Source organism: Mauremys reevesii, linkage group 14 (assembly GCF_016161935.1).
Source record: "Mauremys reevesii isolate NIE-2019 linkage group 14, ASM1616193v1, whole genome shotgun sequence".
NCBI classification, from domain to species: Eukaryota; Metazoa; Chordata; order Testudines; family Geoemydidae; genus Mauremys; species Mauremys reevesii.
The window spans coordinates 4613939-4640134 of record NC_052636.1 but is presented as its reverse complement, the minus strand read 5'-3'; the positions used below and the strand labels follow the sequence as shown (position 1 = coordinate 4640134).

Sequence of the window (26196 nt, the reverse complement as noted above, 5' to 3'; positions counted from 1 at the left end):
GTACACCAGCCACACCAAGCTGCCGACCGAGGGAGCGTTGTGTGTTCTTCATACACCTGAGCAATATATTTCTGCTGAAACAACTTTGTAGAGCAGACCTGGCCAAAGATTCACTCACACACACAGCTTGCAAGGAAAACGTCACCTGCTCCTCTGCTTTGCAGAATCCAAACACAAAGAAAGCTTGTCAGGTCCTGGTGGAGATGGCAGGGAGTCAGGTGTGGGCAGACACTATGTCTTACACCCAGGGAGGCACCATGGCTTAGCCGGCTAAAGCACCTGCCTTGTAAACAGGTGATCCTGGGTTCTACTCCCAGTGGTGGCTTTGGGGGCACCTGGTATTGGCTACTGTCAGAGGACAAGATTCAGAGCTAGATGGGCCTTTGGTCTAGCCTAGTGTGGTTTTTCTCATGGTTTAAATTACACTCACGGGCACTGATGATAGAGTTACTGAAAGTTTGGGAGTTAGGCGCTGATAGATCAGTGGTCCAAGCCCCTTGTAGACACCCCCCTCCCTCTGGGACAGGGGCAGGTCTGAGCTCTCGCACCAAACACTCATTGTGGCTGCCAGAACTTGTGAGTGGCTCATTTCGTTTGCACCCTGGGTTGAGTCCTGCTTTGTGCACCGTGTCTGAGAATGAAAATCCTAAACCCCTCTTTGAAATGACGAATGCAGCAGGACGTGTCATTGTCCCTGCCCCAAAGCAGACAGACCAATGGAGAAATGCCGCCGAGTCCAAGGTAATACTTCACTGCGGTTTTACCATTTCCACTTGCTAAACTCCCTCCTATCTGCCCAGCCCAGGTGTCCTCTGCCTCAGCTGCTGCTCCCGGCCTGCTCTAGAGTCAAACATGCAGGGCCCCCAGGGGAACAGAGGCTGGGACAGGGCAGCAGCCTGGGCTGGGCTGGGCAGATGCTGGGAGTTCTCGTTCCCTGAGAACTGGCCTGGCTCCCTTCTCAACAGCACACATATCAATTCCACACACCCTCCCCAGAAAAATCAGCCTGGAGCCAAGGGCAGCAGGGGACGATTCCCTCGAGTTCCCACCGAGGCAGGAGAGAACCCAGGGCCTTTCTAGCAGAGCTTATGGAACTGACGTGGGGAAACCAGCCTTTAATAACAGGCAGTTCACGTTTAAGCTCAGTGTTTTTAACAATTTTTACAACCTTAAATCACCCTTCAGTCGCAGTGTCACTATCCATAACATTGCTTCAGCCTTATAGGTTCCCAAGTGCAAAACTCAACATCTCTTCAAACACAAGAGAGTGCAGATCAGTCAGTGTTCAGAGTCATCCCACATAAAAGAATCATGTTGTGGTACATATTGGCCTCATCATGTGGCCGTTGCCTTTCCCTCCGCTCTGTTAAGTTTTGGTATTTTGAACAGAAACTTTCTTCCCTCAGGAGAGACCTGGGAACCAAGGCTGCCAGACAAACACCTTTAAGAGGAGGCATAATCTGTCAAAAAATGATCTCCCTCCTTCAGTTCAGTGACAGCCTCAAATGTTACTTATCCCGGCAGAGCCGGAGGATTGAAAGCAGCTACATCAAATCCCTGTGTAGCTAGCAGGAATGAACACAAACACTCCCTGGTATCTGAAGAGATGTTTAGTTTTACCCTTGGTAAACTAGAAGTCTAAAGGGAAGGAAGGTAGTGCCATAATAAAGAGTGAAACACAAAACAATTATCATAGTTATGCCCATAGTGACTGCAAAATATTTCCATATTCTTCTTCTTATCAGTGTATTATTTTCTCTGGCGTCTATACATTGACTATACCTTGACCAAGAAATTTGAATCTTGATAAAATAATCAACTACCCCTGGTTACGGCAATGGACTTGATACGCACTCGGGCATCCCTACACAGGTTCAGGAACTAACAACAGAGGCTGCCTTTTAGCCATAGCTTTTAATCAGGGCAATACCTTGATCCTGTGAAATCATTTCCCTGCCGGAGTCCATCCCCCACATTCCTTAGGGCATTGGGCCACCATGTGGACGTTTCATTTCCCTCCTCAATTTCACACAGAGACACAATTTCCCTTGCACAGATCCATGAACAGCAAAACCTCCCTGTGTCTCTTGTCTGAGCCAGGGCATTTGATTCCATTGAAACCTTCTCTCCTGCAATAGCAATGGTCATGCAGACGGGACGAGGCCACCTTCACCTCTGACAGTGAGATATTGGATCAGCTCTTTCTTTATGCTGCTGTTGTTAGTCCATGAAACATCAGGGATGGATGCAAGGCTGAGTTCATGCACCAACCCCCTGAAACATTTCAGTGCCCCAGAGAAATCCTGACTCCGGCTATTGACATGATCTGGTGGAGATTCGAATAGGAACGGGACGGTCTGAATTGTCAGTGTGGGGAATGAACTGGGATTGTGGGGATTGTTATCTATAGCAATGTCGTTAACCACAAACACACTCTAATCATGCTCCAGCCAGAAGGGAAATGGGCAGGAACTCTTGTTGTTCAGCCATGGACACACTTACACTAATACACAGCCAGGAGTGTGCTGGGGGAGCTGGTCTGAGCAATGGGAAGTGACAATTCAGTGAGAACAGAATCATTGTGTAGTGAAGCACCTATACATCAAGTAGTTGTGGCTGAGTGGTTAAGGTGATGGACTAGAAATCCACTGGGGTCTCCCCAGGCAAGTTTGAATCCTGCCAACTACGGAAGCATCAGTGTATTGTCACTGCTCTTGTTGTAGTGCCTGAGCATCCACAGAGCCAGACCTGGTCTCTCTGAGGCTGCCTACACTTAAAATGCTGCTGTGACACTGCTACAGCACTGTGGAGTAGACAGTTGCTACAGTGAGTGGAGGGGTTTTCCATCCTTGTAATAGCTACATTGACAGAACAATCTTTCCTTTCATTTAGCACTATCTAACCATGGCTTAGGGCAGCTTAATTATACTGATTCCAGGGTTTTTCACACCCTGAAAGATGTACTTCTTAGAGGGGTTATCCCATCACCCTCCCATTCCCTGGTCCTTCTCGCATGACCTGAGAGCAGCAATACCCGCAGTTCAAGAGGTGCAAACAATTCAATGTTTATGGGGTGAATTTCCAGCAAGCAATGATTCCAATTTCCTTCCTCGGTATTGCCCTTCCCAGCTCTCACACCACAGAGGCTTATCTGTGTCCCTGTTCCCAATCCCTCCTCCTATTCCCCCCCCTTAGCAAAACATAACTCCAATTCCCCTACCCCCATTCCCATTCCGCCCTTATTCCCCCCCCTTACTTCCTGATTGACTGCAGACTATTTAGTAAAACTGGAGTTCTGCTTAGCTATACCTTAACCAATCATTTTACTGAAATGTAACTAACCAATCCCAACATACTGTAACATGATTATCTATCCAGTTATACCGCACCACCTGAATTGCTTTACAGCCAACAAATTAATTATCCAGCAGACAGAAACAATCACAGAACCAGACAGAGATTATACAGACAAGCAATAGGAAAGTGGAGACTACAGTGATAGAACAACAAAGAAATGAGGATTTCAGGCCCCAGCTATTGATAAGTGAGTTGTTGCCAGACAGGATGCTATCATGGTAGAGGTTGTGGATGCTGGTTGCTTAACTGTCTGGCCCCCAGGGCAGGATTTTGAGGGTCTCAGAATGCCAGCACCCATCTTTTGTTCGCTTAAAACGTGAGCAGGGAGATTCCAACACCGCAGAACTCATGGAACTCCAGGGAACGTGTAACTTTAGGTCCGGGTGAGTGTGCCTAAAAATCAGCTGTGCTGGAGAAGGGCTCTAGGAGTTCAAAGAGATGTGCCATCTTGGCCTCCCTAAAGAGTGTCATCAAATATTAATGAAAACTAGGGTTGATAAGTCACATTCTTTGTAGCGTTAGGCTTGTGGACTGGTCCAAAGTGCCAGTTTTAAGACTCTTTTTTCCTCTCTCTTGGGTGTTCTGGTTTCTGCATAGAGACGTGGTTTCAAATCCCACTCCTGACATGACCATTTTCTTTTATCTGGAGAAAATGGCCTCATTTCAATCTCCTTTGCAACAATAGAGCACCATTTGTTTAGCTTTTCTATTCCAGTAGTTGTGAGAGAAGTTCCAAACTAGGGGGAAACAGGGCCTTTTCTCTCGACCGATCAATTTTTGTCTTCCTTCATTCCAAGCCATTTTCTCAGATACAGCCGTATTTCCCACACTTTTTCGTTCAGCGTTCTTTGCTTTTATGATATTTTAGGGTCATCATTTAATTGCCACACACCTGTACTTATGAAGTGAAGTGAAACACAATATTTTTTGGATATTCTTGCAGAAGAGATTTGCTTTCTGACCTGGAATTGAACAGGGGCTACCCAAAGGGGACAATGCTACTCCCTTTTCTTGCCTCATCCGAAAAAACATACATCCCCGATGCCCTTTGTTTCCTTGCCCTTTTTACGGTGAATTTACACTTCTCAGAAGTAGAATCCTTTACAAAACCACTCAAAATCTCAGCAGTGTCGTAAGCAATGGCTTCCGGAAATGTGCCCAGCTTTTCTTTAATTTGGTGACACAGGGCCAGACAAGGGACTGGATACAGGCCTGGATCAGAATCTTCGTTACCAGAGCTAGAATTTCTATTTAAAAAGAGCTATTTTTCTACAGCTATTAGATTTCCAACATTGATTTCATTTTATACACATTTTGAGCAACTATTAAGGATAAATTGAACAAAAATACCACTTCTCTTTCCTCAACATCTGCATCATGAAGGGGAGCATTCCGAATAGGAAAGATCTTCTGTGGGGCATGAGTTACAAAAATGCTTTGGGAACCAAATACATGGGCATTTTGCCAAGTTAAAAATCACTTAATGTGGAATTCTCTCCCCAAATCATCTGAGAAAATACTGACTTAAATAATTGAACTCCACTGTGATCATATCCACTTCCCTCAGTTACTTGGGGTTCTGCTGTTGTTCACCATTTCCAAATGGAGATTTTAAATCACTGCTGTTTCTTTGTTAGCATGTGCAGTAAATTGGAGCGTTCTCCACTGTTGACAGAACTGCACTTGAACTTTCTCCGTGTCATCATGGAGGGGTGGGGAAAAAGCAAAGCTGAAGTGACAAATGAGGACTTTAGGAAATGGTCATTTGTCTTCAATTCTCCAAGAAATCTGAGCTACGTCCTATCGAACTGAACTAATATCCAATTGGGTAAGCAAACAGCCTTCAGGAAAGAGAGAAACCCACATTACAGAGAGACAGAATACATGACAATGAAATTATCAAGAGAAATTCCAGAGCAGGTTACATCTGATTATTTAGAATCAGGACAAGAGATTCTCCCATCACATTCTCCTCTGATCCATCCAAAGCAGCTTCACTCAGCACTCTCTCAATAGTCAGTTATGTTATTTGCAAAATTGTAAGTATCCCAGCATCCCATAATGGGGGACAAAACAATCCTCTTGCCAGAAGTGGCTTTACCAATAGATGAAACCTGGAATTTAAACGCCAAATAATCACACTATGTTTGGGATCCATTTAAATTCCCCTTCCAGGTCTTTGACACTTTCATCTCCAGTCATAGCGACTCTGATATAGGAGGAAAGAAATCAAAGCATCATCGCCAAGCACAGACAGCTGAGAACTCTTCCTCACATGACATTTTGAGAAGTGGAGGGATAGAATGTGATGAAAATAAACTCTGCACAGAGAAGCCAAAATGTAACAGTTCTGGAATGATGGGGAAGGAGGGATTCTCTGAACCACCCCATCTCCTTCCAGTGTCACAGAGGCTGAAATGACACTTTTTCCCACTGCTCATCTTTATTTAACTATAACATGAAAAATTCCCAATGTAACTGCTCTTCAGCACAACCCAGAGCAACGTGAGAACAACTGGCACGGATACAATCTGTATCACTGGCGACTCTAACAATCACTTTGCAATAGGAGCAATGGTATAAATGTGACGCTCCCTGGTTCCTCATAGGAAGGGCACACTCCAGTTACTTGTGGGATAATTGAGTTGATAGAAAGGACACATGGGCCCACCTCAAAAGAAGGCAAACTACAAAAGGCATAAATGGGCCACTCATCTGGCCAAGCTGAGGGATAACGGTGCTGCAAACAGTTCAAACAGATTTAAAAAGTTACTATATGGGAATCAGGAAAAGTATTAAAGAAAAAAAATTGATAGCCCTGGAGGGTTTTATGGTGTTCATTACCCGTGCAGATTCTCTGATGGCTAATATGGGCTGAGTGCCAAGAGAAGGTTTTCCCACACTCACGGCATTCGTAGGGCCTGTCCCCCGTGTGGATTCTCTGATGTCTAGAAAGGTGTGAGCTCCTAGTGAAGGTTTTCCCACACTCACGGCATTTGTAGGGCCTGTCCCCTGTGTGGATTCTCTGATGAACAGAAAGGACTGATCTTTCAGTGAAGCTTTTCCCACACTCACAGCATTTGTAGGGCCTGTCCCCTGTGTGGATTCTCTGATGTTTAGAAAGGTCTGAGCTGCGATTGAAGGTTTTCCCACACTCACGGCATTTGTAGGGCCTCTCCCCTGTGTGGATTCTCTGATGTCTAGAAAGGGCTGATCTTTGAGTGAAGTTTTTCCCACACTCACTGCATTCATAGGGCCTCTTCTCTGTGTGGATTCTCTGATGAACAGAAAGGGCTGAGCTGGTAGTGAAGGTTTTCCCACACTCACTGCATTTGTAGGGCCTGTCCCCTGTGTGGATTCTCTGATGTTCAGAAAGGTTTGAGCTGCGATTGAAGGTTTTCCCACACTCATGGCATTCGTAGGGCCTTTCCCCCATGTGGATTCTCTGATGAACAGAAAGGGCTGCTCTTTGAGTGAAGGTTTTCCCACACTCACTGCATTTGTAGGGCCTTTCCCCCGTGTGGATTCTCTGATGAACAGAAAGGGCTGCTCTTTGAGTGAAGCTTTTCCCACACTCACGGCATTCGTAGGGCCTTTCACCCGTGTGGATTCTCTGATGAACAGAAAGGTTTGATATTTGAGTGAAGGTTTTCCCACACTCACGACATTCGTAGGGCCTCTCCCCTGTGTGGATTCTCTGATGATCAAGAAGGGCTGAGTAGTCACGTAAGTTTTTTCCACACTCTGTGCATGTATTTTTTCTCTTTCCAGTGATGATTTCCTGCTTTGTTGTGGTTTCCTTGAGGTCCTTCTGAGTTCCCTGAGAGGAAATACGTTTACCCATTTTCACCCCCGACTGGTTTCCTTGTTCTCTTTCTGGTCTGTGCTGAATCTCACAGGAGTTTTCCTCCTCATGACTCCTGGACACATGGCTTTTTGATCTTTGCAATAATGCTCTGTGTTTATCCACTTGGTGAACATTTTTCTGCTGAGAATTCTGCTCCTCTTTCTCACATGCCATTGCATCACCTGCGGTGAAAAAGACAGAAACATCAAACAGGGTTGAAATGTGAAAAGCCAAAACAAACTAAGTGCTGGAGGGAGGTCAAATAAAAATCACAAACTGAACTCCCCCATACTCTGATCCCCTCCTCACTCCTGTTTTGGGGAAATCTGGCTTTCAAATGCCATCCAAATACGCAGGGGGAAGGGAGGAAGCTACTGCCTGGTGTCTGCTAGAATCTATGGGAAGCCATGAGCTATAGTTACCCTGAGGATATGACCCCTGCTGGCAACAATAATGAACTGAGAAACCTCTCAAGGGCTTTGTAGGGCATCCCAGATGTTTCCTTCAGGCACTTTCACACTCAGAGTTGGTTTAATGTTTCCTCACCTCTGCAGAGAGAACTCATGGTCTGTTTTCCTTCTGAACCCTGCAGGTCTGAGACCCATGGCTCTTCCCCTTGTTCCAGCTGGGAGATCACATCAGGTTTGGAAAATGGAAACCCTGCTCAGATGAAAGAAAACAAAGGAGTTCCGTTGATTTCATAAAACTTTGTCATAAAAAACATTCTATTAATTTAACTTTAATATTTAGTGTGACCCGGTGTGCCTGGGCTAGTCCTCACTGAAAATGCCAAGACCGGGGCAGGCTGAAAAAGGGAGAGCAGAGGCTCCCCAAACTGGTGGTTAACACAGAAGTTAAACTCACCGACCAGTCACCAACTGTGCTTCTGATCCCCCACACTGGTTATCGAGAAACTGAAAAAAGAAATCACACGGCCCCCTTTATTGCATCCCAGTTCTCTGACTCCCAATCAGCACCTAGGTCCAGCACAGTGAGAGGTTATTTAAAAACTCTGCTCACATAAACAAAGTGTTCTTCTGACCCCAGAGTCAGCCACATCACCAGGTCAGTATAGGTTTGGATCTTACTCAAAATAGTACGATGCCAGCCAATCATTGGCATCTAAACTAAAGGTTTATAAGCAAGAAAGCATCTGAACTAAAGGTTTATTATAAAAGAAAGAAAGAAAGAAAAAGGGAGTTGTTAAATGGGAAAGCAGTCAGACACATTCAGAAATCTATACATCTGGTTCTTAGCAGTATCGGTGAGTTTCTGGCTTGAAAGGCTCTCTGGTACACATCCACATTATTCAGTCCTTTGTTCAAGCCTTCAGTTTGTAGAGAAGTTGCTCCAGAGGTAGGAAGAGGAATTGAAGACAAAATGGAGATGATGCAGCTGCCCTTTATATTTCTTTTGCCAAGTGGCTTCTAATTCCTGTGTCCCAAACACAAGCTTCACAGCACATGGCATGGAAAAGCCTTGGAGTTCTCAGTACACAGTGTGATACAGCCTGGCCAGAGGGCAGCAGGAGAGGGTTAGAAGGGAGCCTTATTCCCTGCAGAGGGAAGAAAGTTTGCTATAGATTAACTAGAACACCTGAAGCCAATTAGAGCACCTGCAGTCAGTCACCTGATAAAGACCCTTGCTCCAATCAGACAGGGAAGGAGTTGGAGCAGAGGGGATTGGTATTGGAGCAGAGAACAGTTTGAAGGGAAGCAGAGGAAAGTTTGGAGAAGTGCTGCAGTGGGCTAAGAAGTCCAAGACCCCAGGTAAGGGGCACCTGGCTTGTACAGAGGGAGGGCAGGAAGCCCCCACAAGCTGAAGGGTAGGAGCGGGAAGTAGCCCAGGGGAAGGAACCATCAGTTCAAGTGGTTCACCACTATCCTCAGGGCCCCTGGGCTGGGACCTGGAGTAGAGGGTGGGCCCAGGTCCATCCCTCTCCACTCCCCTCCTCTAGGACACTAGTGGGGCAGTTAATATTCCAATTCAGGGGCAAGAAATGGTGCTCTGACCCCCCCCCCCCCCAAAGAAGAGAAAGCAGGAGACCCATCATAATAGTGCCGGCAATTTGCCACAACAGGCATAACCCTGCATGTCTTGCTGACTCAATAGGCGTATCCCCTTAATCCTTTCAATGGGTTCATTGTATGGCTGATGACTCTGGCTGGGCCATCGAACAGGCTGGGCAGGGCTGATGCAAATATATCTGGGGGTGTCACTCAGAAACAATGCACAAGTCTGGAATACAGATATACCCTACATATCTGTAACTCACAATACAAAGATAGAAACAAGATTATCATACGTGAAAACTCATAACATTTTCACTGACTCCTTACATGGCATATATAGCACAATTCATTGCAATTTCATCATATTGGTATTGTGATGCAGCAGGAGAGTGTTAGCAGGGAGCCTTATTCCCTGCAAGGGGAGGAAGGTTTGCTACAAATTAACTGGAGCACCTGAAGCCAATTAGAGCACCAGCAGTCAGGTGATAAAAAACCCTGCTTCAGCCAGACAGTGTGGGGAGTTGGAGTAGGAAGGTTTGGTTGGAGCAGAGAGCAGTTTTGAAGAGAGACAAAAAGAAAGTTTGGAGGAGTGCTGCGGTGGGCTGAGAAATCCAAAAACCCTAGGTAAGGGGCACCTGGCTTGTGTAGAAGGAGGGCAAGAAGCCCCTCCACAAGCTGAAGGGCAGGAGAGGGAAGTAGCCCATGGGAAGGAACTGCCAGTACAAGTGGTTCACCACTAACCTCAGGGCCCCTGGGTTGGGACCTGGAGAAGAGGCGGGCCCAGGTCCCTCCTCTCCACTCCCTCCTCAAGGACACTAGTGGGGTAATTAAAATACCGATTAGGAGGCAAGCAATGGCGCCCTGAACCTTCCCAAAGAAGAGAAATCTGAGACCCAGCATAACAGTACTGGCAATTTGCCACAGTATTTATAATAAAATAATAATAATATAGAGTGTCTCTCAATTCCATACAGTGTCACTTAATAAACCAGTCAATTCCCAGGACCGGTTCCTCAGGTGTTTGAAGATGCCGAACACCTTGCTTGTGAGGGACTAGAATACCCACATATATGTTGGGAACACACAGACACTGTGCTAGTCTGTTCCCCTATGTTCACTCTTCTAGAAAATTATGATCAATTTTGTTCATAGTATGTGTCAGGGCTGAATCCCCACTCTGTCACTCCGAGTGCAGAAAGTGGGGGCCCGACAGGATTCTACAGATTAATTTGTGCCACTCTAGGCTTGTATTAAAACCCCCAAAGTTACAGCTTTTCTCTGACCTTGGCTTGGTAAATGCTGCCACCACTCAAATGCAAAACCCCCCCAAACCCTTGGACCCAGGAAGGAGCACTTGAGAATTCTTCCCTCTGGGGCACCCTCAAGCCCTTTCACCTCCCCTCTGGGAAAGAGCTGAGAAAGAAAACAAAGGAAATTAGCTGTGGCTACCAGCTAATCAAACAACACACACAAACTTCTTAGGACACCAAAAATCCAATCCTGTTCTTAAAAGAGGTAAATTTTAGTAAAACTGAAAAGGAAAACAATACATCTGGAACTCAGGCTTCTGCTAGATCTTAAAAGAAAATGTTTGTAAGCACCCAAAATAGCTTTCTTGGGGGTTCAGCTTAAAGCTTACAAGCAAACAAAAGCATCTGGGATAGCACCGAGTAGATCCAAAAGCCAAAATAAAAAATAAACCTGATTGTGTCTGTCTAAACATTCCCTGGCCAAATCATTTCTTCTAGGTATGGAAGATGAATTTTCATACCAGCTTCAAGCCATAAACAGCATTGCTACTCCGTGTCGCCTTCTCCGGAGAACAACAGACAAAGGGAAAGTTACTTTCCCATTTAACAAAGTTCTAGCCTTTCCATTGGCTCTTTTGGTCAGGTCCCCAATACTTTTTTTTTTTTAAACCCTGTTGGCTTGTTAACCCTTTAGAGGTAGAGCAAGCAGAGAACTCGCACCAACAGGGATTTTACAGCCAACTGGCTGGCTGGGTGTTTATAAAAGGGAGATCCCTCCCCTCCCCTTCATTTATCACTGTAGGGCTTGTGAGGTACCATTTGAAAAGACATAATCTACTGAATAGCCTCCTGTTACAATACAAGCAGCAAAGAATCCTGTGGCACCTTATAGACTAACAGACAATTAGCAGCATGAGCTTTCGTGGGTGAATACCCACTTCTTCGGATGCAAGTAGTGGAAATTTCCAGGGGCAGGTATATATTTAGCAAGAAGCAAGCTAGAGATAACGGGGTTAGTTCAATCAGGGAGGATGAGGCCCTATTCTAGCAGTAGAGGTGTGAAAACCAAGGGAGGAGAAACTGGTTCTGTAGTTGGCAAGCCATTCATAGTCTTTGTTTAATCCTGAGCTGATGGTGTCAAATTTGCAGATGAACGGAAGCTCAGCAGTTTCTCTTTGAAGTCTGGTCCTGAAGTTTTTTTGCTGCAGGATGGCCACCTTAAGATCTGCTAGTGTGTGTCCAGGGAGGTTGAAGTGTTCTCCTACAGGTTTTTGAATATTGCCATTCCTAACATCTGATTTGTGTCCATTTATCCTTTTCCTTAGAGACTGTCCAGTTTGGCCGATGTACATAGCAGAGGGGCATTGCTGGCATATGATGGCATATATTACATTGGTGGACGTGCAGGTGAATGAACCGGTGATGGTGTGGCTGATCTGGTTAGGTCCTGTGATGGTGTCACTGGTGTAGATATGTGGGCAGAGCTGGCATCAAGGTTTGTTGCATGGATTGGTTCCTGAGCTAGAGTTACTATGGTGCGGTGTGCAGTTACTGGTGAGAATATGCTTCAGGTTGGCAGGTTGTTTGTGGGCGAGGACTGGCCTGCCATCCAAGGCCTGTGAAAGTGTGGGATCATTGTCCAGGATGGGTTGTAGATCCCTGATGAGGCATTGGAGGGGTTTTAGTTGGGGACTGTATGTGATGGCCAGTGGAGTCCTGTTGGTTTCTTTCTTGGGTTTGTCTTGCAGTAGGAGGCTTCTGGGGACACGTCTGGCTCTGTTGATCTGTTTCCTTATTTCCTCTTGCGGGTACTGTAGTTTTGAGAATGCTTGGTGGAGATTTAGTAGGTGTTGGTCTCTGTCTGAGGGGTTAGAGCAGATGCGGTTGTACCTCAGTGCTTCGCTGTAGACAATGGATCTTGTGGTGTGCCCGGGATGGAAGCTGGAGGCATGAAGGTAGGCATAGCGGTCGGTAGGTTTTCGGTATAAGGTGGTGTTAATGTGACCATCACTTATTTGCACCGTGGTGTCTAGAAAGTGGACCTCCCATGTAGATTGGTCCAGGCTGAGGTTGATGGTGGGGTGGAAGCTGTTGAAATCATGGTGGAATTTTTCCAGAGTCTGCTTCCCATGGGTCCAGATGATGAAGATGTCATCAATGTAGCATAGGTAGAGAAGGGGCGTGAGTGGACGGGAACTGAGGAAGCGTTGTTCCAGATCGGCCATAAAAATATTGGCATATTGTGGGGCCATGCGGGTGCCCATAGCTGTGCCACTGATCTGGAGATATATATTGTCATCAAATTTGAAATAGTTGTGTGTGAGGATAAAGGCACAGAGCTCAGCAACCAGTTGTGCTGTGGCATCATCAGGGATACTGCTCCTGACAGCTTGTATTCCATCTGTGTGTGGGATGTTTGTGTAGAGAGCCTCTACATCCATGGTGGCTAGGATGGTGTTTTCTGGAAGGTCACCAATGCATTGTAGTTTCCTCAGGAAATCAGTGGTGTCATGGAGATAGCTGGGAGTGCTGGTGGCATAGGGTCTGAGTAGAGAGTCCACATATCCAGACAGTCCTTCAGTGAGAGTGCCAATGCCCGAGATGATGAGGCGTCCAGGATTTCTGGGTTTGTGGATCTTGGGTAGTAGATAGAATAACCCTGGTCGGGGCTCTAAGGGTATGTTGATTTATTCCGGTGTTAGCGTAGGGAGCGTTCTGAGTAGATGATGCAGTTTCTTAGTGTATTCCTCAGTGGGATCTGAGGGAAGTGGCCTGTAGAATTTGGTATTGGAGAGTTGTCTGGCGGCCTCCTTTTGGTAGTCAGACCTGTTCATGACTACAGCACCTCCTTTATCAGCCTCTTTGATTATAATGTCAGGATGGTTTCTGAGGCTGTGGATGGCATTGCGTTCTGCACGACTTAGGTTATGAGGCAAGCGATGTTGTTTTTCCACAATTTCTGCCTGTGCACGTCGGCGGAAGCATTCAATGTATAGGTCCAGACTGTCATTTCGACCCTCAGGAGGAGTCCATGTGGAGTTCTTCTTCTTGTGCTGTTGGTGGGAGGGTAACTGTGTATCAGTGTGTTGTTCAGTGTTGTCCTGAAAGTATTCTTTGAGTCGGAGACGGCGAAAGTAGGCTTCCAGATCGCCGCAGAACTGTATCATGTTGGTGGGGGTGGCAGGGCAGAAAGAGAGTCCCTGAGATAGGACAGACTTTTCTTCTGGGCTGAGTGTGTGGTTGGATAGATTGACGATATTGTTGGGTGGGTTAGGGGTACCACAGTTGTGGCCCCACGTAGCAGGTAGGAGTTTAGACAGCTTACAGTCCTTTTTCCTTTGTAGAAAGGAGAAGTGAGTAATGTAGATCTCCTGTCTTATTTTAGTGAAGTCCGTTTGTATGGATAAATGGACACAAATCAGATATTAGGAATGGCAATATTCAATAACCTGTAGGAGAACACTTCAACCTCCTGGACACACAATAGCAGATCTTAAGGTGGCCATCCTCCAGCAAAAAACTTCAGGACCAGACTTCAAAGAGAAACTGCTGAGCTTCAGTTCATCTGCAAATTTGACACCATCAGCTCAGGATTAAACAAAGACTGTGAATGGCTTGCCAACTACAGAACCAGTTTCTCCTCCCTTGGTTTTCACACCTCTACTGCTAGAACAGGGCCTCATCCTCCCTGATTGAACTAACCTCATTATCTCTAGCTTGCTTCTTGCTTGCTTATATATACCTGCCCCTGGAAATTTCCACTACTTGCATCCGAAGAAGTGGGTATTCACCCACGAAAGCTCATGCTGCTAATTGTCTGTTAGTCTATAAGGTGCCACAGGATTCTTTGCTCCTTTTACAGATCCAGACTAACACGGCTACCCCTCTGATACTCCTGTTACAATGTGTAGCAACATTGTATGGAAAGTGATGAGATTTTACGGTATGATATTACTGAAAAAGCTGCAACCCTAACCTTAAGTTCCTCAGAGACAGCAAGGCAAACAGCTGGTCAAATAGCCATTCTCCACCAGGGGGAAGGTGTGAAGAAGACATTTACATTCCATCACAGGGACACTTGAAGCTCATATCTATGACAGCCTGTCACCATGACTCAGCTGAGAACTGAAGTGGTTTCTAGTACAAAGGACTGAATTATAAAAAGAGGTGAGGAAAATGCATGAGACTCTCTCTCTCCCCCTTTCGCTCTGCTCATGACAACTCCTGAAGAACTGAATGTGGGCAGCAGGGGCAGGTTAGGGGGAGTCCTGGCTGAAAGGAAAACCAGCCTGTCTCAGCACATGGTGAGAGAAACATTTGTTTTAAATCCCTTTTAGCTTGTTAGGTTAAACATTAGTTTGTGTTTTATCTTTGCATTTCTTTCATAAACAATTCTGGCTTTTATGCCTCATTACTTGTAGTCACTTCAAATCTTTTTTTTCGGTAGTTAAAAATTTTGTTTCCTTTTTTTATCAAACCAGTGTGTTTGGATTAAAGTGTGTTGGAAACTCCATTTGGAATAACAAGGCTGGTGCATGTCATTTTCCACTGATGAAACAACAGATTTCATATGAGCTCCCATTGTTCAGGAGTGTGCTGGACAGTGTGCTGTGCTTCTGGGAGACATCCCAGGCCTGGTCTACACTAGGACTTTAAGTCGAATTTAGCAGCGTTAATTCGAACTAACCGCTCAACCGTCCACACCAGGAAGCCATTTAATTCGAACTAGAGGGCTCTTTAGTTCGAATTTGGTACTCCACCCCGACAGGTGGAGTAACGCTAAATTCGAACTGGCTAGCTCGAATTAGGCTAGGTGTGGATGCAAATCGAACTTAGTAGCTCGGGAGCTATCCCACACTGCACCACTCTGACGCTCTGGACAGCAGTCCGAGCTTCGATGCTCTGACCAGCCACACAGGAAACGACCCGGGAAAATTTGAATTCCTTTTCCTTTCTGGACAGTTAGAATCTCATTTCGTGGTTGGACATCGGGGCGAGCTCAGCAGCACCGGCAGCGATGCAGAGCTCTCCAGCAGAGGAGTTCATGTAATATCTGAATAGAAAGAGGGACCCAGCATAGACTGACCGGGAACTTTTCGATCTGATCGGTGTGTGGGGCGAGGAGTCTGTGCTTTTGGAGCTGCGCTCCAACAAACTTAATGCAAAGACGTACGAGAAGGTCTCCAGAGCCATGATCCAGACAGAGGATACAGCCGTCATGCAACGCAGCGCCGCGTGAAAACAAAGGACCCCAGACAAGGCTACCAAAAAATCAAAGCAGCAAACGGACGCTACGGAGCCTGCCAGCACTGCCCCACCAGTGACCATGGACTCTGACGATGGGACAGTGTCGACGGACAGTTCCTCGGAGATGTTCGCGGACGGGGAAGATGAGGAAGTGTTTGTGGAGGACGAGGCAGGCGACAGCGCTTACAACGCTGGCTTCCCCGACAGCCAGGATCTATTCATCACCGTCACGGAGATCCCCTACCAACCCTCCCCGGCCATGAACCCGGATCCTGAATCAGGGGAAGGATCAGTCGGTAAGTGCTTTAACCATGTTAACTTTTATTCTTAATATAACAGGAATCTTAAGTGTGTGAAAAGGAGGTCTCTCTATATATGGGGATAGAACAGAAATCATCCAGGGAGATCTCAACGAAGCTCTCCTTCCGTTAATCGGAAAGCATCAGCAGGAGGTTCCTGGGGAGAGCTGCCTTATTGGGTGCTCCGTGGTAGCATACTTTTCCGCGCGAGGCTTTCATGAATTACTCATGGAGCACTGCCTCCCCGAGCACGGCTGCATCGGGCCCTGGTTCATGCTAGCTTTCACGCAGCATGCGTTCTCTATCTCCTTCAGTGACCATCCTCAGGGTGATCTCGCTCGGAGACTCCTGCATCTAATTAGGGGAATTAATGTAATTTTACGCCTGGCCCAAAGTATTTTTAAAAAATCTACGGACAGACGGCATAGCACAGACTCAGCACGCAGCTGCGTGACGAGCGTAACGGAAAGCCAAAGAATATAATGGACGCTCATGGAGGGAGGGGGGAATGAGGACGCAAGGTATCCCACAGTTCCTGCTGTCTCCGAAAAGTATTTGCATTCTTGGATGAGCTCCAAATGCTTCTAGGGTCAAACACAGTGTCCACGGTGGGTCAGGGCATAGTTCTGCAATTTGCGCGCACCCCCCACCCACCCCCAGAAGTGAAAGGGAAAAGTGAAAAGTAAAAGGGAAAACAACCATCGCTGCTATCATGCAAAAGCAAAAGCATGCTGCTGTGCAGCGCTGCTGGCCCGCCTCTGTCAGCGGCATCTAGTACACATATGGTGACATACACAAAATCCAAAACAGGCTCCATGGTTGCCACGCTATGGCGTATGCCAGGGCAATTCATGGAAAACGTGCTCAAAATGATTGTCTGCCGTTGCTTTCCCGGAGGAAGGAATGAATGGCGACATTTATCCAGAATCCACCGCAAAAATGATTTGTGCCCCAGCAGGCACAGGGCTCTCAACCAAGAATTCACACAGACAGCCTAGACTCAGTTAATTGTTCGCAAAAATGTATATTTGCAAGGAATTCACTCCCTGTTTCCCATCTCACAGCTTCCACTGTCTCCAGACCTGCCACAGCATCCCCTGCAGAGGCTTGGCAAGATTAGGCGCGAAAAAAAAGACCAGGGACAAGATGTTCGAGGAATGTATGGGCTGCTACCTAGCCGAGGCGGACCAGCAGATACAGTGGAGGGAGACCGTCTCTCTGTATCAGCGCTCACACAGCGAACGGGAGGAGAGGTGGCGTGAGGAAGACAAGCAGGCGACTCAAACAATGCTTGGACTAGTGAGGGAGCAAACGGACACGCTCAGGCGCCTTGTGGATGTTCTGCAGGACCGCAGGAGGACAGAGCCCCCCTGCAGTGTATCTGCAACCGCCCTCCCCCGCCACAAAGTCCCATATCCCCCTCACCCAAAGTAACCAGGAGGAGGGGCGGCCGGGGACGTGAATACTGTCACAGCACCACAGCACAGTGCTCAATTACCCAAAAGCTCTCATACCCTACATTTGCCGAAGTCCTTTACTTACAGACTCACAGTAGTCCCAATCCCAGTCCCATCCCCTAACTGTCTACGTAATTAATAAAAATGCTTTGCTGTTAATTAGTTTCCGTTATGTTTTTTCAAAGGATACTGTGTTCGAATGGGGGGCGTGGGGAAGGGGGTGGTTAATTGCATAGGACAGTCACCTTTCCCAGGGTACAGACACGGGGACAGGATCAGCAGCGGGTCACACACACGGTGCAGTCAGTAGGCACCCTGGTCGGTATGGGAGGTGGTTTCCAGGATCTGTGTGGGTGGGGGAGATGTGACTTTGCAGCAGGGGAGGGCGGTTACAGATCTTATACAGCGGTTCTTGTCCTGGACCGCTGAGTCACGCAGCTGAGGAATCTGTATCCGTCCTCCTCCAGCACAAGGTCACATATCCGCCCGCAGACAGAATTCCATAAAGAGGGATGGCAGGCTCCGTTGAAAGAAGCATTCCGGCACTGCGGACCGCTCTAGGAGCAGGAGCCTGTCATTCCTTGAGTTTAGAGGCGGTCTTTACATCACCGCACACCCTACCCAGCACAGTCTGCGTCCCAGTTTCAACCCTTTCACGAAAAGTCATGAATAAAGAAACCTTTAAGTAATAATGGGACATGTATTTTATTTTTACACGTGTGCTGGAAGTGGGGGTAACGGGGTGAACGGGGTATGTAACCGAGGAGGAGAGTCAACAGTAACTGGGTAAAGAAACAGGGGCAGGTTCAGCTTCTCTGTCAAGAAAATGAACAGTCACAGGTCTCGCTGCTCGCTGGTGTTTGAAGAGTTCCTTGTTGCTGTCCCAGGCGCCTGTATAGGGCTTCATGAGCAAGTGCATTAGCGGGCAGGCTGGGTCCCCGAGGATGACTATAGGCATCTGCACATCCACAACACTTATTTCGAGGTCCGGGAAGAAACTACCTTCCTGCAGGCGTCTGAACAGCCCACAGTTCCTGAAAACACACGCATCATGAACCTTGCCCGGCCACCCGACGTTCATGTTGGTAAAACGTCCCCTACGGTCCCCCGGTGCTTGCAGCACCATTGAAAAGTAGCCCAATTTCTCAGCAGCTGACTGTGGAAGAGGTGGACGATAAAGTGCGAGGAGGAGAAAACGGCGATGATCGCAGCGGGCTCCATGCTTGCAGTGCTGTGGCGTCCGCGCTGTCACTGAACAGAAAAGTGCACGAACAGATTGCCCGCAGGCGCTTTCAAGGAGGGAGGGAGGGAGGTTGTGATTGACGGTTCAATGACGACACTTACCCAAAACCACCCTCGACACATTTCTCCCTCCAGCAGGCATTGGGGGCTCTACCCAGCATTCAAATGGGCAGCGGGGACTGCGGGAACTGTGGGATAGCTTCCCACAGTGCACCGCTTCCAAAGTCGACGCTGGCCCCGTGAATGTGGACTCAGAAATTCGAATTAGTGTATTTAGTATGGATACACAAATTCGACTTCATAAGGTCGAATCCACAAATTCGAACTAAGTTGATTCGAAATAGTCTTGTAGTGTAGACAAGGCCCCAGACAACTTGGTGTTAGCTCTGCCTCGCCTGCTTGATGGCCCATTAAGGACGATCAGCTATTCAACTGACCCATTGAGAGAAGGCAGATACGCCTTGTAACTCAGCAAAGTATGCAGGGACTTGCCCATGTGACTCCAGACTCCATTTTGCTGTCATTTAACAGTAAGAACAAAGAGGTTCTTACACCTCGAAAAGCCTATAAAAGGCTGATGCCTCATCTCCATCTTGTTTTCAATCCTGCTTCTTACCTCTGGAGGAACTTTGCTACAAACTGAAGCTTTGAACAAAGGAGTGACTGACCCATCCCAGAGGAGGATGTACTCCAGAGACTTGATTTGAACCTGCAATTTACTCCATCACTGCTACAAGCCTGAACTAAGAACTTTGCCATTACTGCATGTCATTGATTCCATTTAAGCAATTCTAGCTCTCAACCAAAGTCCTCTTTGTCTGGCTGGTTTGGTTTGCCTTGCCTTAGAGGTGGAAAAATCCCAGCCTTGGGCTGTAACTGCCCTGTTTTAAGCGATTTGTCACTCTCAGTTGGGTCCCATCAGAACCGCATCGTCACAAGTATCATCTGCAAACTTTGCCACCTCACTGTTTACCCCTTTCTCCAGATCATTTATGAATACGTTGAATAGGATTGGTCCTAGGACTGGCCCTTGGGGAACACCACTAGTTACTCCTCTCCATTCTGAAAATTTACCATTGATTCCTACCCTTTGTTCCCTGTCTTTTAACCAGTTCTCAATCCATGAAAAGATCTTCCCTCTTATCCCATGATAACAATTTATGTAAGAGCCTTTGTTGAGGGACCTTGTCAAAGGCTTTCTGGAAATCTAAGTACACTATGTCCACTGGATTCCCCCTTGTCCACATGTTTGTTGACACCTTCAAAGAACTCTAATAGATTAGTAAGACATGATTTCCCTTTACAGAAACCATAATGACTTTTGCTCAACAATTTTTGTTCTTCTATGTGCCTGACAATTTTATTCCTTTACTATTGTTTCAACTAATTTGCCTGGTACAGACGTTAGACTTACCAGTCTGCAACTGCCAGGATCACCTCTAGAGCCCTTTTTAAATATTGGCGTTACATTAGCAATCTTCCAGTCATTGGGTACAGAAGCCGATTTAAAGGACAGGTTACAAACCATAGCTAATAGTTCCTCAATTTCACATTTGAGTTCCTTCAGAACTCTTGGTAAATACCATCTGGTTCCGGTGACTTGTTACAGTTAAGTTTATCAAGTAGTTCCAAAACCTGCTCTAGTGACACTTCAATCTGTGGCAGTTCCTCAGATTTGTCACCCACAAATGGTTTGGGAATCTCACCAACATCCTCAGCCATGAAGACTGAAGCAAAGAATCCATTTAGTTTCTCCGCAATGACTTCATCGTCTTTAAGGGCTCCTTTCGTATCTCAATCGTCCAGTGGCCCCACTGGTTGTTTAGCAGGCTTCCTGCTTTTGTTATTACCTTTTGAGTTTTTGGCTAGCCCCTTCTTCAAACTCCTCTTTGGCTTTTCTTATTACATTTTTACACTTAATTTGGTAGTGTTTATGCTCCTTTCTATGTACCTCACTAGGATTTGACTTCCACTTTTTAAAAGATGCCTTTTTATCTCTCACTGCTTCTTTTACATGGTCGTTAAGCCACGGTGACTCTTTTTTAGTTCTTTTGCTGTGTTTTTTAATTTGGGGTATATATTTAATTTGGGCCTCTAATATTGTGTTTTTGAAAAGTGTCCATGCAGCTTGCAGGGATTTCACTCTAGTCATTGTACCTTTTAATTTCTGTTTAACTAACCCCCTCATTTTTGCACAGTTCTCCTTCCTGAAAATAAATGCCAGTGTTGAGCTGTTCTTCCCACCACAGGAATGTTAAATGTTGTTATATTATGGTCAGTATTTCCAAGCGGTCCTGTTATAGTTAGCCCTTGGACTAGATCCTGCGCTCCACTCAGGACTAAATCGAGAGTTGCTTCTCCTATTGCAGGTTCTTGTACCAGCTGCTCCAAGAAACAGTCATTTAAAGTATCCAGAAATTTTGTCTCTGCATTTTGTCCTGAGGTGACATGTACCCAGTCAATATGGGGATAATTGAAATCTCCCATTATTATGGATTTCTTTATTTTGATAGCCTCTCTAATCTCTCTTCGCATTTCATCCTCACTATCACTGTCTTTGACAGGTGGTCGATAACAGAGCCCTATTGTTATATTCTTATTAGAGCATGGAATTACTATCCATAGAGATTCTATGGAACATGTGGTTTCATTTAAGATTTTTTACTTCATTTGAGTTTACATTTTCTTTAACATACAGTGCCACTCCCCTCCCCACCCCCCGAGTATGACCTGCTCTGTCCTTCCGATATATTTTGTACCCTGGAATGACTGTGTCCCATTGATTGTCCTCACTCCACCAGATTTCTGTGATGCACTCTAATTCACCCATCTTATTATTTAGACTTCTGGCATTTGTGTACAAGCACTTGAAAAATTTGCCACTGTTTATTTGTCTGCCCTTTTCTGATGTGTCAGATTCTTGTGTGTGTGAATGCTTCTCGTCTGATCTGGCCCCTACTTTATCCTCTTCCAGCCTCTCTTCCTGACTAAAACTAGAAAATCTCTATCACTAGACTCCCCTCTAAGACAAGTCTCTGTCCAATCCACGAGCTCCTCTGCAGCCATTGGCTTTTCCCCATTCTCTTAGTTTAAAAACTGCTCTGCAACCTTTTTCATGTTAAGTGCCAGCAGTCTGGTTCCACGTTGGTTTAGGTGGAGCCCATCCTTCCTGTATAGGCCCCCCATCCCCAAAGTTTCCCCAGGTCCTAATCAATCTAAACGCCTCCTCTCTACACCACCATCTCATCCACGCATTGAGACTCTGAAGCTCTGCCTGCCTACCTGGCCCTGTGCGTGGAACTGGAAGCTTTTCTGAGAATGCCACCATAGAGGTCCCAGATTTCAGTCTCTTTCCTCGCAGACTAAATTTGGCCTCCAGGACGTCTCACCTACCGTTCCTTATGTCATTGGTGCCTACATGTACCACGACCACCGGCTCCTCCCCAGCACTACACATAAATCTATCTAGATGCCTTGAGAAATCAGCAACCTTTGCACCAGGCAGGCAAGTCACCATACGGTTCTCCGGGTCATCACAAACCCAGCTATCCTTGTTTCTAATGATCAAATCTCCCATTACTAACAGCTGCCTTTTCTTAATGCCTAGGCTTCCCTCCCCGGAGAGGTAACCTCAGTGCAAGAGGTTACCTCAACACCATCTGGGAGGAGGGTCCCAACTATGGGAAGGTTTCCCTCTGCTCCCATTGACAGCTCTCCTTCCCTGGGCCTTTCATCCTCCTCAACAGCGCAGTGGCTGTCTGACCGGAGGTGGGAGAAATCTACAGTGTCCCGGAAAGCCTCATCAACATACTTCTCTGCCTCCCTTAGTGTCTCCAGTTCCATCACCCTGGCCTCCAAAGCCTCCACGCGGTCTCTGCGGGCCAGGAGCTCCTTGCACCGAATGCACACGTAAGCCCCCCGCCCACAGGGCAGGTAATCATACATGCTACATTGAGAGCAATAAACAGGATAGCCCCCACTCTGCTGCTGGGCTTCTGCCTGCATTCTCTCTTACAGCCACCTAGGTTAACAGGGTTTTTGTTTCAATCAAGAAGTTTGTATTATAGCTTAAATGTTTTAAAGAATGGCAAGAGTACCTCGCCCCCTTCCCACTCCCCTTCCAAACTCCCTCACAAAACTCCCCGTTAGCAGCCCTGTTTGGAAAGCTCCCTGGTCACTTGCTCCCTGCTTTACAAAGCACTCCCCTATCACATACCCCCCAGCCCCTGCTTGAGCCACTCAGGATAGGGGGCTGGGAGCACCCCCAGTACCCCAGCCCACCCTCCCAGCCCTAGACCTGACTCCTGCATCCCCTCTCACATAACGAGCCCTCACACCCCCTGCTCTGACTCCTGCACCCCCCCCACACATCCTCAACCGCACCCTGAGCACCAAATGGGAGCTCCTGCACACCCCCCGCTACCTTGCCACCTGCACCCCACACACCACAAGGGAGCTGCCCCAGGTAAGCACGTCACACCCCAACCTCCTGCCCCAACCCAGAGCCCCCACCAGCATCCAAAAATCAGGCCAGACCCAGCACCCCCATCTCCAGCTGCTCCTGCACCCCAACACCCACCCAGACCCAGCCCCCCCAGGCCTGACTCCTGCACCCTGAACACCCTGCCCTCCCTGATCCTTGCACCCCCTCACACCCCCAGCCCCTCCCTCCTTCACCCCTCTCAAACACACCCCAGTTCCCTGCCCTCCCTGATTCCTGCAACCACCCATAACCACTTATCCCCACCCCTGCCCATCACACACCCCAGCCCTGACTCCTGCACCCTGAACACCCTGCCTCTCCCTGACCCTCACCCCCACACCCCCCCCCCCCCTCCTTCACCCCTCTCAAACACACCCCAGTTCCCTGCCCTCCTGATTCCTGCAACCACCCATAACCACTTATCCCCCACCCCCTGCCCATCACACACCCCCAGCCCTGACTCCTGCCCCCCCACATCCCCACCTGCATTGCTCGCATGAAACAGGCGCTGCTCCAGGTAAGTGCTCCACTCTCCAACCCCCTGCCCCAACCCTCAGCCCCCTCCCACACCCTAACTCCTGGCCAGACCCTGCACTCCAACATTTTTAATTTTTAATAAAGGGCTCTTATCCAAAGCACTTTAAAATAGTTAGCTAACGGCACAAACAATATATGGAAAGATCATTAAGTGGTGCACCAAGACTCTCGGTCATTTTCAAGTGGTCTGTGGAAAAATCGGTTAGACGACAAAAACAATCAATGTACCTCACTTTATTTTCATTTACTTCCTATTACTTATAGGAGAAGGAGGGGGAAAAAAAAGAATGAAAAATGGGGGTGGGAGGGAAATAAGAGAGGGTGATCTTTTTGTTGCTTATGTCCCAAGGAGGGACCCCTAAAATGGAGCTGAGCACAGGGCCCCACTAACGCTAAATCCGCCACTGAGCTTCCTTCTCTGGATACCCCCAGCCAGCATTCAAGGATGCACGGACTGTCTGTGTGATAAGTAACCCGGATCAGCAGCTGACTCCAGCAGCCTGCTCGTTACACCCCAAGCATAATTGTGGTCTGGGTGGAGAAGGCTCAGGGTTTGAGAGGTCAGGGGTAGGAAGCTTCTGCTGATTATGCCGCACCTAACCCTCAGTTTTACTTGAGGAAACAGGAGATATTTGACATTGTGCGATACGGCTCCTGTGCTCTGTTCCCAAAGTGTTCTGCAGCAGGGGAGGGTCTCTGGTAGCTTGTGTGTCACTGGCATATTGGGGTGATGCTGAAACAGGGCAGAGCAGAGGTGGCATAGGGGGGCTGCCGTGAACCATGTCCCTTCTTTTCCCCTTCCAAGAACAGAGGGGACAGGAACCCTTACCCAGCGAGGTCACATTCTCATAGTTCTCCTGCATGACATCCCTGTAGAGGGCTCTCTGAGTGGGGTCCAGCAGAGCCCACTCTTCCCTGGTGAAATACACAGCCACCTCTTCGAAGGTCACCGGCCCCTGAAAGAGCAAGAGTCCAACACTCAGTAACTGCTGCCCCACTCAGAGCCCCCCTATACATGGAGAACAGGAGCCAAACAGAAACTCTGGGTGGATTGCAGTCAACAGAGTCCCACCCCCACCCTGCTCAGAGCATCCAGGAAACACCAGGGGGAGGGGACGAAGCGAGAGCCCCTCCTCTCTCCCAGCAGACCCATCACACACCTACTAGCCACCGACTGATACAGGAGATGGGGCCCCTAGCAGGGTCCAGGGACAGCTCCCTGGTAGGAAGCCCAACATCCTCCCCATTCTGAAGAGCTGGATGGGAAGGGAGGGGAATCTTCCTCAAGCCTCACTGGTGGGTGCCCCCCTTCATATCTCACAGCAGCCGCTGGTTAGTCAGGTCGGGCTCCAGCACTATGAGTCTGGTCAGTTTTCCCAGCCCCATGCAGCTGGGTTATTTTCTGCTCCACAAACTAGAGCATTTCCACCGCCGAACCTCCTGGGTCTGTTCCTAGAATCTAGGCCACATATTAAATAACTCCCAGCAGGTTTAGCACACCCCTGTCCTCCTCCCTTTCTCCACCCTGTGCATTTCCTGCAAACCAGCCTGTGCAAACCTTCCCATCTCCCACGTATTTGCTGTCCCTCTCCCCCGCTGAAGGAACCCACCAGCAACCCCCTGATAATACCTACCTGAACCGGCTCGTCTGCAGCAATTTCTCTCCCCTGTCCAACGAGAGGACGGGATGAACTGGAGCGAAACATGGACGTTATTCCGCAGCCTGGCAGGGCGAGAAGGGCAGTTGTGAAGGTTTCAGAACAGGCTTTAATTCATTTCACAGCATGATTCCCCCAGGCCCTTTCCCCGCACACAGACACCCTAGAGTCTGCCATGCTGAGAAAGGCTTGATCTCTTTATACGGTGTAGACCTGGCCTCTCCTGCCAGGCTAAGCCCACAGTGACATTTTTAACCTCCCTTCTCCCTCCCCTCACCCCCTAACAAAGTCTCTGAACACAAGGCTAGAAAAAAGCAGAACCAAAGGATTCACTGTGGGGGATCCCCTCAGACACTGACCCCATGGCAGCCACACCCTAGCAGGAGGGATATGGACTCAGGAACTGGATTTTCCTCTGTCTGATTCTCATCTTTTCCACAGGAAAGTGACTCTATCCAGGGTGCAGCAATACATCTGTCTGGGCAGATTAGAGATCTGGAAATCTCTCTCCAAACTCTTCTCTCCCACAGCCCCTTTCAGTCTTTCTTTCTCCTTCTATCTCCTTTTCCCCTCTCCCTGCCCGTCTGGTAGGAAAGTCCCATTCCTGGGTAGTTTGCTCCCCCATGGCTGGATTTGCTCCTGCAATTGTTAATTGGATGAGAAACGAGGGGGGTCTGTTTGTGTAGAGTCATTTTAAGGCCAGACCCCAGCATTTTCCCTTTGTTTCTTTCAGTTACTTGGAATGTCTGGCTCAGAATTTAGTATTAACAGGGCCCAGGGCTGCCCTAGGGGGCTAGGACCAGCTGG

The 26196-nt window shown here is 47.6% G+C and overlaps 2 protein-coding genes and 1 long non-coding RNA gene across 3 annotated transcripts in view; 1 reads left to right on the top strand and 2 right to left on the bottom strand.

Moving 5' to 3' along the window:
• LOC120381416 (zinc finger protein 271-like) overlaps positions 1-26196 on the top strand; it is a 1091725-nt gene that overhangs the window by 390825 nt on the left and 674704 nt on the right. The window lies entirely within an intron of this gene.
• The window catches only part of LOC120381435 (zinc finger protein 850-like), a gene marked incomplete at its 5' end in the record, with an annotated part of 117533 nt that overhangs the window by 69254 nt on the left and 22083 nt on the right, over positions 1-26196 (bottom strand). Inside the window, 2 exons of the mRNA XM_039499632.1 lie at positions 4559-4569; positions 6202-7071. Of these exons, the coding sequence (XP_039355566.1) occupies positions 4559-4569; positions 6202-7071 (881 nt within the window). The remainder of the gene's footprint in view (positions 1-4558; positions 4570-6201; positions 7072-26196) is intronic.
• LOC120381474 lies at positions 7327-24602 on the bottom strand. Its single transcript, XR_005588072.1, has 3 exons — positions 24561-24602; positions 7751-7864; positions 7327-7386 (listed from the first exon to the last, which is right to left on the bottom strand). It is a non-coding gene; the product is annotated as an uncharacterized LOC120381474 (long non-coding RNA).